The sequence below is a fragment of the Acartia tonsa genome, chromosome 9 (genome assembly GCF_053477335.1).
Source record: "Acartia tonsa isolate MP-2025a chromosome 9, ASM5347733v1, whole genome shotgun sequence".
Classification (NCBI taxonomy): Eukaryota; Metazoa; Arthropoda; class Copepoda; order Calanoida; family Acartiidae; genus Acartia; species Acartia tonsa.
In genome coordinates, this window is record NC_137268.1 from 15348035 (window position 1) to 15362516 (window position 14482).

Below are 14482 nucleotides of genomic sequence, written 5' to 3' on the forward strand. Positions count from 1 at the left end.
GAAAAACAAAATATCATGAAAGCAAAACTGGCAGATGCTTATAGGTAGATAAAAAGATAGATGGATAGATAGCTTGATAGATAAATAGATAGATAAAAGAAGAATATTGGAAAAAACAAATTTGCATAAAAGCAAAAATAGATGCTTATAGGCAGATCAATGAATCCCTAGTAATCTCTGTCTCAGCAATTTACCTTTTTTTGTGCTTATATAAGCATTTTTGTCAGATTTAAGTAGGACGTGCTCACATCGGGAAAGTCCACACTTTACAACAAAAGTGGCTTACTTAAATCGGACATGTCGGACTAACGAGCCATTTTCGTAGGTTAATTGCTTACTTGAAGAACTATTATTGCCCTATAAACCCCTAAAAAAACCCAAAAATAAGGGTGGCTGATAAGAATCAGCCAAATCGGACGCTTTTGACGTAAATGTCTTACAGATTAAGATTTTAATCCGGATTATTTTTCCTCAAAATTTAATCCCTTCTCAGCCATTTAGGCTATATTTGTAGTTGATTGCTTACTTATATCTTCCATTTTTGCTACAAAATCCTTACTTAAACAAGCCATTTTTGTGATTAATGTCCTACTTATATCTTCCATTTTTGCTACAAAATCCTTACTTAAACAAGCAATTTTTGTGATTAATGTCCTACTTATACCTTCCATTTTTGCTACAAAATCCTTACTTAAACAAGCCATTTTTGGGGTTGATTGCTTACTTAAATCCTCCATTTTCGCTGCAAAATCCTTACTTAAGTAAGGCATTTTTGGGGTTGATTACTTACTTAAATCATCCATTTTGGTTGCAAAATTCTTACTTAAATAAGCCATTTTTGGGGTTAATTGCTTACTTAAATCATCCATTTTTGTTGCAAAACCCTTACTTAAATAAGCCATTTTTGGGGTTGATTGCTTACTTAAATCATCCATTTTTGCTACAAAATCCTTACTTAAATAAGCCATTTTTGGGGTTGATTACTTACTTAAATCATCCATTTTTGTTGCAAAATCCTTACTTAATTAAGACATTTTTGGGGTTGATTGCTTACTTAAATCATCCATTTTTGTTGCAAAACCCTTACTTAAATAAGCCATTTTTGGGGTTGAGTACTTACTTAAATCATCCATTTTTGTTGCAAAATCCTTACTTAATTAAGACATTTTTGGGGTTGATTGCTTACTTAAATCATCCATTTTTTCTACAAAATCCTTACTTAAATAAGCCATTTTTGGGGTTGAGTACTTACTTAAATCATCCATTTTTGTTGCAAAATCCTTACTTAATTAAGACATTTTTGGGGTTGATTGCTTACTTAAATCATCCATTTTTGTTGCAAAACCCTTACTTAAATAAGCCATTTTTGGGGTTGAGTACTTACTTAAATCATCCATTTTTGTTGCAAAATCCTTACTTAATTAAGACATTTTTGGGGTTGATTGCTTACTTAAATCATCCATTTTTGTTGCAAAATCCTTACTTAATTAAGACATTTTTCGGGTTGATTGCTTACTTAAATCATCCATTTTTGTTGCAAAACCCTTACTTAAATAAGCCATTTTTGGGGTTGAGTACTTACTTAAATCATCCATTTTTGTTGCAAAATCCTTACTTAATTAAGACATTTTTGGGGTTGATTGCTTACTTAAATCATCCATTTTTGCTACAAAATCCTTACTTAAATAAGCCATTTTTGGGGTTGAGTACTTACTTAAATCATCCATTTTTGTTGCAAAATCCTTACTTAATTAAGACATTTTTGGGGTTGATTGCTTACTTAAATCATCCATTTTTGTTGCAAAACCCTTACTTAAATAAGCCATTTTTGGGGTTGAGTACTTACTTAAATCATCCATTTTTGTTGCAAAATCCTTACTTAATTAAGACATTTTTGGGGTTGATTGCTTACTTAAATCATCCATTTTTGTTGCAAAACCCTTACTTAAATAAGCCATTTTTGGGGTTGATTACTTACTTAAATCATCCATTTTGGTTGCAAAATCCTTACTTAAATAAGCCATTTTTGTGATTAACTTCCTACTTATATCTTCCATTTTGGCTACAAAATTCTTACTCAAACAAGCCATTTTTGTGATTAATCTCCCACTTATATATTCCATTTTTGTTACAAAATTCTTACTTAAACAAGCCATTTTTGAGATTAATTTCTTACTTAAATCTTCCATTTTTGCTACAATATCCTTACTTAAACAAGCCATTTTTTGTGATTTATTTCCTACTTTCATGATGAAAATTGGCAAAATTGAACCTATAATTATTGTAAAAAAAAACTTTATAATTCAAATTATATTAAACTACATGATATTATACAGTATTACAATACATTAAAAAAATTTATATTCTTTTCATGTTTAAAAAATGACTGATGAAAGTTTGTTTTAAATTTATACAAATTAGATGTTTGAATCAAATTCACTAGTTTTCTGCATAAATCAATCTTCTGTTTCTGATTTAAAGTTGTGTTATAAAGTTCCAGCAAAACCACTCTAACCACAGACTGAGACAATCTGCCTTTGAAGTGATTCTAATGTACTCTAATGATATTTTGATTGATTTATCAACTCTGTTCTCCAATGAAGTAAACTCCTGAGAAAAAATTACTAAAAATAAAATATATTTAATATTGATAAGAAATACACAAAACTACTCTTTCAAACATATGTTTCTTTAAAGGGCGAATATAGTTTCAATATGATATGAGCTTATATGAAAGGTGCCATTACATACTTTTAAAATATCTATGTTAAATTTAAAAAATCAAAAAAATCCTTAAGTAGATTTTGCAATTTTTGCTTTTACTTCAACATATGATAAATGAGAAAGTCAACAAAATCGTTTATTTTACCCCTTTACAAGACTTTTTTTGACTAGTTTTCTTAAGTTTAATTGATCCGCGACCGTGGCTCAACACGTAGCGCATCCGCTCGTCGTTGGGAAGGTGTTAGGTTCGAATCTCGGTCCGACACCGCGTCATAACTCAAGACGTTAAAAATGGTTCCCACTGCTACTATGTCAGATGCGCGACGTAAATAGTTAGAGTGGGGGGAATGCCTTGGCCCAAAACAGGCGCAACTCGTTACCATGCACAGTTAGGACTTCTCAGACAAAGGTCGTGCATCACAGAGAGTTGGTTGTCTGTAATGTACTGTACCACGGGTATGAGGTGAAGGACCAAGAGTCTGGCCTTGAGTTGACAAGTTGACTGTTCAGTCCAGGTGCAACTCACCCATACGACATTAGCATTAGCATAAGTTTAATTGATTATTACATTGGCATGCATCTTAATTGATAATTAAAGTGTTTATTTTTATTATATTATATACTATTTTATTGATTTTTTAAAAAGCATAAAATAATTTGCGTCAATTTGCGTCCGGAGTAATTACTAGGGTAAATAATACGTTTTAAAGTTTTTTTTTCTGTATAAAGATCAATGATTAATTCTTGATGATATAATAACCCTAGTACGCATTTTTCAACACACACACACAAACGCACCGATCGCCAGATTTTCTCCAGAAAAAAATATAAGAAAAAAAACACTATTCACCTATTATTTTTGTCCTCTTTAAATTAATTATAACAATTACCATATAATTTTTATATATGAAATAAAATTTCTCCTGTAAAGGTTTTTTTTTAAAAATAAAATTCATATACTTTACACTTTGTTGGGGAATATTGTCAAGGAAGAAACAATCCACAATACAAAAAAAATAGATTGATAACTGGTTTCCACTTTTATTAGGACTATCATTTAACGAAAGCTTTTTAATTCAACCTTAAACCGAAGCCTTGTGTGATGCTAGGGTGTTTGGAGTTCTTAGGGAACCACACTTATTACATAAATTTATCCTGAGAATGTTCAGGTTTTAAGCTATAACAGACTTATACATTTGGATATGTCAATATCTTAAAGTTACTTATAATCTATGGAATTGCACGGTTTTTTTGAGCCCATATTATATTCAACCTATATTCGCCCTTTAATATTTACAATAAATATTCATGAATATTATTAACATTTAGAATAAATAAATAATAGTAAAATATCTATTATAGTATTTGTCATTTGGGATTAGAATTTTAATCAAAAAAAAATTTAAAGCTATTATATATAAAAACAAGCAATGAAGTGCACTGATGTCTAAGGGGGGAGGGATGTACAGGTATGACAACAACAACAATGAAATTTGGCATTTAGGAACTAAGACATCATTGTGGAGCTTCTATCTAATACAGCATGACAAACAAAAAGTATTTTTTAGAGTTTACAGACCATATTACTTAGTGTATCAAAAAAAGTAGAATATGTTCTTGATCTCTTAACATTTCCACACAAGAAAAAAATTTTAGAAAAAGTAACTTACATAAGTTTTAAGTAAAAAGTTAAAATAAGTTTTAAGTTGAAAGCATTTTTTTGAGTCTTGTAAGGTTAATGATATTTTCATGATCCTAACTTTATTAACAAAAAGATATCAACAAAATAAAATTTCATCAAAATGAGTTTTGATTGTTAAAAGCATAATTTACCAGAGATCTAAAGAGATATGTCGAAAAGGGGGCCAAATAAATGTCGGAATTCATCCTTTATTCTACACATTGTGATGAAAAAATTAAGTTTTTAAAGTTAAAAGCATTTTTCTATTATTGGGATTATTTATACCCACAAATTTTAGTTCCAAGGTTAAAAGTTTTGGGAATAAAAAAGATTTACAACCTGAAATGGAAATTACCATTCCTTTCAAAAAAAAGCTTGGAAGTCCTTGAAAGTCCTTAAAAATGTAAGAATCGATCTAGCACCCCAAACAATTGGCAAAACTTAATGAAACTTGGTGAAAATATGAAGAATTTTACCATAATTATCCCTAAAAATTTCAGCTCTGTATCTTTTATAGGAGTTGAAAAAATCATGTTTCACCCTTTCTGTCTCTGACAGATGGACAGATAGACGGACAGACAGATAGACATTTCAAATAATAGAGTAGCTTCACTACTAATTATAGAATAGCTTTGCTATTAAAAATAAGCTCAGAACTCATATTTATAGTTTTAGAGGGGGTCTTTTGCTACACTAGCCTCTAGAAAGGAAGTCTGTAATGGTTAATTAGTTAAGTTATGTTAAAAAAATTTTCTTTAAAATATCAGATTGATATCTTTAAAAATAAGCTCAGAACTTACATTTTTAGTGTTTTGGGGGATCTTTTGTAGAAGAAAAGTCCCAAAATTAAATTTTTACAGTTTTACAGGTGGATCCAATCAAATAAATGAGCTTACAAGATATAAAAACAAGCCCAACAATCCAGGGCAAAATTTGGTACTGAATTATAAATATTATTGTAGCATTTGCTGCATAACAAAAACACACACACAGAAAAACTTTAGGGTACCTATATTTTTGGGTACCCCAATGCCATAGAAATGATAAGGGAGTAATAAAAAAAAATTATTTGTGTAAGAACCAATTATATTCAGAAAGTTTTTAAAAAACAGAGGGGGAGAGGAATGAGGATACTTTGTTAAATTGTTTAATGTTGCTGCCCTACTTATGGATATACTTATCCTTGTTTTAAATTAGTATAGTATAATGTTGTTGTTTTACATATGTATATAACTGTCCTTGTTAACATCAGAAGGAATAATGTTGCGTTACTAATGTCCTTGTTAACCCTTACAGATTGAGGGGGGGGAGTCATATTGACCCATCCCCCTTTAGTTATTTCAATGTCATTTTTTTTGTAGGTAAGATAGAGAGTTGTGACTTCATGACTATTTAAGTTTTTTAATTATACGTCGGCAAGAGTTGATCTTATGAGGATATCTGGTCTGTGTCGGTCGTGGCGTCCGGTCAAAGTCGGTTAGGTGGCACCAAATTTAGAAAAAATTTTAAATAAATCTTAATTTCTACATTATGACTTTTGTGTATAAGGAAAACCTAAATTTTTTTGGTGAATACTTAGATATCAATGACCTTCTGAGAAAAGGGGTGTTATGACCGTTTGACCGCTCCCTGACCGACTTTATGACCGTTTTTTGTCCAGCTTTTACTACAGACATATATCATGAATATCGTGGCTTATTTTCAGCTAGAAACCTATAATTTTTTTTGGTAAATCCTTGAGCAACAATAAACAGATAAAAATATTAATTGCCGTCGTTTTACCGCGGTAACCGCCGAAAATGGCGGTTTCCCTTATTTGTCGTTTTTTCGGCGATGATCAGAAAAAAGTATTTTTTTTGTTATGAAAAATTAAAAGTTCGTCCTAAAATTTGGTCATCCTAGCTGCAAAATTGGCCGCTCTACAGCTGTTTTAATATTTAGGTGCTGGCCGCTAAAAAGCGGCTAAGGAGCGGTCTGACCGCTATGACTAGAAAAAGTAATTTTCACTAATAATACACATGAACCACCAAAAAAATTTTTATGTCTCTAACTGTAACAGGAGCCGATCTATTAAGGTGGGAATTGGGGCCCGATCTGTAAGGGTTAAATTTAGATTATCATAATGTTGCTGACAAACTTGTGGATATAAATGCACTTGTTAAAATCAGTAATTTACCACAAAAATGGCACAATTAAGTAAGCAATTTACTTTTTTTCATGCTTACTCCACGAGGAGAGATTACTAGGGGACTATTCTTGTTTGCATATTTTTTAAATGTTAGTATTTGAAATATATAACAAAGGTTATTTTGTCTTTCATTATGATAATTAACTAGCGGCTACACCCCTAGAAGCATCTAGGGGTAGGAGGGGGAAAAGTCGGCCTCAGAATTGAATTTGAATTTGAGTTTAAAAAGAGTAAAAAAATATTTTTTGTTTGAGGGTGCGTGAAGATACCCTCCCCAAAAGTAGTTTAAAACCTTCCCAGGACCTATAAGAAGCTTCACTGTAAAGGAGACTAATATCTGTTCAGTGGTTAGCGAGATCCTTCGGGATAGACAAAAACGCTACTACTTTATATGATAGGATAGTGTAACATCACCTTCGTCAAAATGATAGAATATTCAGAACCATAGTTTATTACTTAATCTTTCCATTTATATTTACCTTCATCAAATAAAATTCTATTCAAATATGTATGGTCTTCTACTAATTTGCCAAAAAAATTGTTTCAAATATGACAATATGCAGACGTGAAGGCCCACCAGAGTAAAGCATTGCATTGTATGGATCGTGAAGAGATGTGACTCTAGACGAAATTAAAAGAACTAAATTGTTTCTTATTTATTATTGCTTTAATGCAGGGATCTACAGGGATAAGATAAATGCCGATAAATTAATGTACATCCCCAATGATAAAACAAAAATCTTCCATTACAATTAGTGGTTGAAAATTTTGGACACTCAACCAATCAACCAATCCCAAAAGTTGTTAGGCCAACGAATAGGAAAAACTTATTATAAAACTATGGGGACTAGTGTATAAAACAGCTCATGGTCCCCTCCCTCCCTTAAACTATCCTTCTTTTCATTCATTATAGACTAAATATTTGATCTTACGAGGAATCTAAGGAGATAAGACATTGGACGATAAATTTATGTAAGCACCACAATTACAATAAATCTTTTTTGTAGGTAACACTTTTTTAGTAGAAAGTTTAAGACACTGTTGGTTTGTACAACTCAAAAAAACATACAAGTTTTTAAGCCAACAAACAGCAGATTTGTTTTTGGGACAAGTTTAATTTCCAGTCTAATGTCCCCTCCCTCCTTTGTTTATACAAAGCTTTAATAAATTGTAAAACAGAAATAAATATTGAATAATACAAGGGGAGGGGACATTTGACTGTAAATTACACTGGTCCACAATGTTGTGTTTGATGGTTTAAAAACTTTGGGTACTTTAAAACAATAATTCTAATGTAATAATTTTGATAATTACTTGTTTGGACGTATAAAAAATTATTAACCATTGTCATTTCCCTTATAATCGTGATTGGATAGTGTTAAAATTAGGGTTGGGCCGGATATCCAGTGTGGCCGGATATCCGGCCATTTTCAATATCCGGCCGGATACCGGATATTGAAACTATCCGGCCGGATATCCGGCTCTATAATTTTTTATACTTTACACCAAAAATCTCTGCTTTTTAAAATCTTAAATGGCTATAATTTTCTTATTATTGAAGCTAGAAGAACATTTTTTCTGGATAAGTTTAACTTTATGTAAATTTATATAAGATTTCTGAAGAAATTTTTTTTTACTACTTTGATATCTGGTAATTTGGTCGGATATCCGGCAATTTGGCTGGATATCCGGTAATTTGGCCGGATAACCGGATATTTGCCAGATATCCGGCATTTGAAATCAGCCGGATACCCGGTATCCGGCCAAAAAAGTATCCGGCCCAACCCTAGTTAAAATTTATCATTTTATTAAATTTTGATTGGTTAATTAATTTACTTGCAATGTGCAATAAAATTACAATTAATGAGGGGTAGTTTATCATTATTGAAGATATATATTAATGTATCATCCATTGTCTTTTCCCTTTAAATCTCTGAATTAATTATTTTTGGTTTAACATACAAGTTTAACATACAAAAATTTGTTGTCAAAAAAAGTTAAAAATCGACATGTTTAAAATGGACGCATGGACATTCTGATATTGATTATAGAGTTGCTACGCTTTCTAAATTGTACCTAACTACTACAGGAATCATCATGCAAAGTTTGGAATCGATAGGACAATTCTAACCTATCTAAATTAACAAAAAGAGCTAACTGTCTGTGACGTACAGACAGACGGACCGACCCTAATTATAGAAAAGCTTCGCTTTTAAAAATTACTATTAGTCAACGTAGACTTTCCAGAATAGACACACATCATAGTGCCCCTAAAAGCTCTGTCTTTTCTCAGGCAAGTCGTGTCTTTTGTCTTGAGAAAAGCTGTGTCTTTTGTCTTACAAGCTCTGTCTTTTCTCCTAGGGATTTTGCAAGTTGTGTCTTTTGTGGTACAAAGTAGAACGATGTCTGTCTGTCCGTCTGAAGCTTAAGATCTCTATAACCGCTGAACCGAATGGGCTCTACTTTTCAGGGAATATACTTACTGGTTCTGTGGTGGTTTTAAGCTATTTTCTTGGGGGTGAGACACCCCCAACTCCTCCCCCCCAAAAAATAACTCATAAAATTATAGTTCGCAGCACCAAAATCCCAAATATGCTTTTTTTAAAAATATGTTCAAAATAAGTGGTTGCTTCTCCAATTTTTTTATTAATTACCCGTTGGGGCAAAGCCCCTAAAGGCTAGGGGCGAAGCCGCCAGTTCAATTATATTACAAGGAGAGACAGGACATAGAGAGGTAACTTAAAATAGAACTTAAGATAAAACTTTTGGTACCAGTAATTTACAGTCCAATGGCACCTCCTTCATTGTTTTTGCTCAAAAACATACATAATATAAAACATTTTAAGTAATAACCCCCCCCCCCCCTACCACCCCCTCCTTATACAACCTAACCTTGCCTAGTTCCAGTGCTCAACAAGGTACTTCAAGTTAAAGCGTTAATGTTTTTTTTTTGAGCATGTATGTTTTTTCTTTTTTTGACTTCAAACAAAATTTTATTTTTTACTAGGAATCTTAAGGAATAAGACAATGGACGATAAATAGATGTGAATTTCTCATTTACGATAAGAGATAAATAAATCATTGGTCAAAAAGTTTTGACACAGCTATTTTTAAACCAAGGAATCAAATTTCAATATAAGTTATTAAGCTGATCAATTACATTAGTCCCCAAAGTTTCATAATAACGTTTTAATATCTTTTTAGGACTTTTATTGAATTTAGATTGGTTAGTTTATTAACTACTAGCGGTTACGCCCATAGACGCCTCTAGGGGCACTTGAGGAGGGGGGAGTCGAATTTAATACACCAATTTCTTATTTTAGATTTTAATAGAAAAAGGGAAAAATATTTTGAAGACTGGATTTTTTTTTTTTGGAGGGGGGGACCCCCCTCCCATAATTTTTAATTTTAGTTAAAAAATTAAATTTTTTTAAGGGGTGGTATTTTTCATTTTTTGGAGGTTGAGGGTGTCCCACCCCCCAAGAAAATAGTTATAAACCTTCCCGGGACCTATGAGAAGCTACCTGTTAAGGAGAACCCGATAGGTTCAGCGGTTAGTAAGATCCTTCAGTACAGACACACAAACAGACAAACATCCCGTTACTTTAGTATATTGTGTCCAAACGTCCACTCCTAATTGTAATCCATAAAAGGGGTAATTTTGTTTACCATCATTGAGGATGTAATTTACATCAATTAATCTGCCATTGTCTTATCCCTTTCGATTCCTGCGATAATAAAATTTGGATATAGTCCCTTTCGTGGCAAGGGGTGTTTTATCGTAATTTTAAAAGCGAAGCTTTCTATAATTAGGGTCAATACGTCCGTCCGTAAGTACGTCTGTCCGTACATCCGGAACGGATAGATTTTTTTTGGTTAGTTTAGGCATGTTAGAATTGTCCTATCGATTTCAAACTTTGCATGGTGATTCCTGTTGTAATTTGGTACGATATAGAAAGCGCAGCAACTCTATAATCATTACCAAAATGTCCATACGTCCATTTTAAACATGTTGATTTTTACTTTTTTTAAAACAAATTTTTATGTGATCTAATTATCCGATTGATTTTTATATATTGATTCCTTGGAACAACAAAGTACAATATTATAATCGAAGTAACTCTATAATCAAGTACTAAAAATATAAGTATGTACATAAATATTATCCTGTATCAAGCAGTTTTTCAACAAAGTTACTTAAAATTTTGTTTCTACTCTTATACATTTATATTCTAATTATTCAGTACTGGCACTATACAAGAGTTAATGTCCGTTTGTCTAACCATTTTAGTGCTTCGCTTTTATGGATATTGTCATCCTTGGTTTATTAAATTTTGATAGGTTATTTTAGGTTAAGTGGATTGCACGACCTTTGTCTGAGAAGTCCTAACTATGCATAATAATAAGTTGCACCTGTTTTAGGCCAAGGCATTCCCCTCACTCTATCTATTTATGTCACGCATCTGACATAGCAGCAGTAGGAACCAATTTTAATGTCTTTAGTTATGACACAGTGACGGACCGAGATACAAACCTATCACCTTCCCTACGCTGAGCGGATGCGCTACGTGTTAAGGGATAAGATAATGAACGACAAATTGAAATACATCCCAAATGACAATAAACATGATTACCCCTTCCAAGTATTAAAATTGTTGGTTAAAATGTTTCTGAGCTAACAATAAGAAAAAGCAGTAAAAAACTTTGGGTAACAGTGAATTAAAGAGCACAGTGTCCCTTCCCTCCCTGGTGATGGATTATTTATCACATTGCTTTAGACTTTTCCGCAGAGAGATAGATAAATGAACGATATTTTTTATATATGGGTTCAGAATCCTTATAATCTATAATACAAAGTAGAACGATGTCTGTCTGTCTGTCCGTCCCTTAAGATCTCGGTAACCACTGAACCTATCGAATTCTACTCTTCAGGGAATATACCTACTGGTCCTGTGGTGGTTTTAGGCTATTTTCTTGGGGGGTAGGACACCCCCAAACCCCCCAAAAACAAAAAATCCCCCCCCTTTTTTGTAGGGGATTTCCTTGGTCCTTCTTTTTTTGTAACCTCTTGGGGCAAGCCCCTAGAGGCTAGGGGCGAAGCCGCTAGTTCAGATAAAATAAAACAGATTGTGTTAATAACAACTCTTTAGGAATAGTAAAATATAAAAAAATTATGAGATTTATTCCAGTTTAGTTGGCCTTGAGGGGCCGAAGGCCCAGGCTTTCAAAACAAGTAAAATGTTTTTTACTTTATTATTAAATATTTAATGAAAGTTGTCTTTAAAACGACACTAAACATAAATTTATCAGTATGGCTTAGAACCTGCAGAAATTAAAAGTATTCGATGCCATACTGAAATAGTTATTTATTCCATCGTATTATTAACAGCTTTCCAACTATATTGAAATTAATATTGATAATTGAATCATATAACGTAAAGTCCTACCCTATACCAATTCACCAGCTTAAACTTGTTATAAAACTTTGGGTACAAGTGTAATTTACGGTCAATGGCAATTGTTTGTTCAAACAAATGCATCATAAAAACGTTTTAAGAAATAAAGCCAAACCCATATCAACCATGTCACCAAAACAATTTCTAAACCAATCTAATTAATTTACTATTTTAAAACATGTAAATTTAAAGCTTTTAAGCGGACGAATGAGCGAGTGTGGTTATCCCAGACAAAGTAAAATTGGCCTGTTTATTAAACTGGCTCCCAAAGTTTTATAACAACGTTTTCTTATTCGTTGGATTTGGATTTGGGGATTTAAATTTGTATTTATTAAACGTCTCAACCATTAATTGTAATTTACTGAATTTTGAGGGTAATTTTGTCTATTATCATTGAGGAAGTATACAAATATATCGGCTATTGTGTTATCCATGGTAATTATAATAAGTAAAAGCGCAAATTTTTACAATTTTTATTGGGATAAGACAATGAATGTTTAATTGCAATGATGATATTGCATCGTATTATAGACAGCATTCCACGGATAGTAAATTTAAAAATGAAAAGATTTATTCCGGTTTTGTTAACCCTGAGGGGCCGAAGTCAAGGGCTTACAAATCTGGCATAGATATTATGTTTTTTGTTTTTTTCATTTTCATACTCATATAAAATTTGTCTAGATTATGATACGTTACACATTTTTCCAGTATGGCTTTGAACCGATTCTAATCCCGCAGATATTAATCGGTTTCAAAGCCATAATGAAAATAATATTACCCCTGTTGAAGATTAAAATTATTGATTGGGCACTACTTGTTCGGAACCAACCAATCAAAATTCTATAGAAGTACCCAAAGTTTTTAAGCTTAATATAAGCGATAATGGTAATAAATCTTTGGGTACCTGTGTAAATACAGTCCAACAGTGGATTTTAAAATATACAATTGTAAGAGTAAAAATATTTTAAAAATAATGCATAAAAAACTTCATTTTATTTGCTCAAAGATATGCCACAAATAAAAAACGTTTTAAGTAAAATGCCACCCCCCTTCTCCTTATACAACCTATCCTGACAACCTGACCCAAAATTAATGGTTTCAATGCTCATCAAGGTACTTCGAGTGAAAGCCTAAATATTTTATTTTATAGCATCTCATTTATGGATTAATTTTTCTTGTTTTTACTTTAAACTAAATTTTCGTTTTTACAAGGAATCTTAAAGAATAAGACAATGGACGATAAATTGATGAAAATTCCCTATTTACAAACAACTTTGAGGACTAATTTATTCTAATTTACAATGTCCCTCCCTCTTTTGGTATATGTAAACAAACAGGGATGACACAATCGACGAAAAATATTATGAACTAAATTCTGCCAAGGACAGTTGAAATATCCAGGAAAGGAGGGGTCATTGGGCTGTATATTACACTGATCCCCAAAGTTTTAGATAAAGTTTTATTATTCGTTGGCTTAATAACTTTGGGGATGTTGATTGAATTTTAATTGGTTAGTTTATTAAGTTGAGTGTCCAAAGGTTTCAACCACTAATTGAAATTATACAGAAGTAGTAGTTATGTGCATTATCAATTGAGATGTACATCAATTTATCGGCCATTGTCATATTCCTTTAGATCCCTGATAAACATCAGAGAAACAAAGATGAAACATTCATAAAATCGAAGCTCTCTACAGAACATTAACTATTGAAGTGTGTCATAACTGTTATAGTTCAAAGTTTGAAATCAAAAGGAAAATTCCATCATGTCTAAATTAATGAAAAAAGCTAACCGATGTGGACTTACGAATGGACGGACCGACTCCTAATATAGAAAAGCTTAGCTTGTAAAAATGTATACACCAATCTCAAGAAGGCTTCAAAACAGATTCATATCCGCAGGATTAGAACCGGTTCACAGCCATACTGATTCATATGCAATAAAAATAAAACTTAAAAAAAAATATTCTAACCTTCATAATAGTTTCTTTTAAACATAGATTTGTTCATTTTGCTGCGTAGTTTTATTTAACAATACGATTTACTACAATTGAAATATTCATAAAAGAAATATTTAGAATATTTAATTGTTGAAAATACGCAGTGCTAAAAAAGATATAGAATTCACCAGAGAAGGTTTCATGAATTATCAAATCACTGTAGAAATTAAATTTCACAGATTTGTAACAACAAACACATCTTTCACCCAAGAATTACTTTGGCTTACTGAGTAGTAGTACTGACGCGACAGAGTAGCTTCTGTGTTGACCCAATAGGTGCGCTGCGCTGGCACGACACACACGCACACACGCGCGCTCACGCGCGCACACGCGCGCACACACACACAAACACAATCATACACAGATTTCGTTTTTTATAATTTGGATATAAAATCAGGTTGGGTATGTGAAGGGAAAAGACAATTGACAAAATA

General features: G+C 32.2%; 1 protein-coding gene across 1 annotated transcript in view; it reads left to right on the forward strand.

Annotated features, from left to right (window-relative positions):
* The window catches only part of LOC145328594 (uncharacterized), a 40944-nt gene that overhangs the window by 2725 nt on the left and 23737 nt on the right, over positions 1 to 14482 (forward strand). Inside the window, exon 5 of the mRNA XM_080172337.1 lies at positions 1 to 44. This exon is cut by the window's left edge and continues 73 nt beyond it. Within this exon, the coding sequence (XP_080028463.1) occupies positions 1 to 44 (44 nt within the window). The remainder of the gene's footprint in view (positions 45 to 14482) is intronic.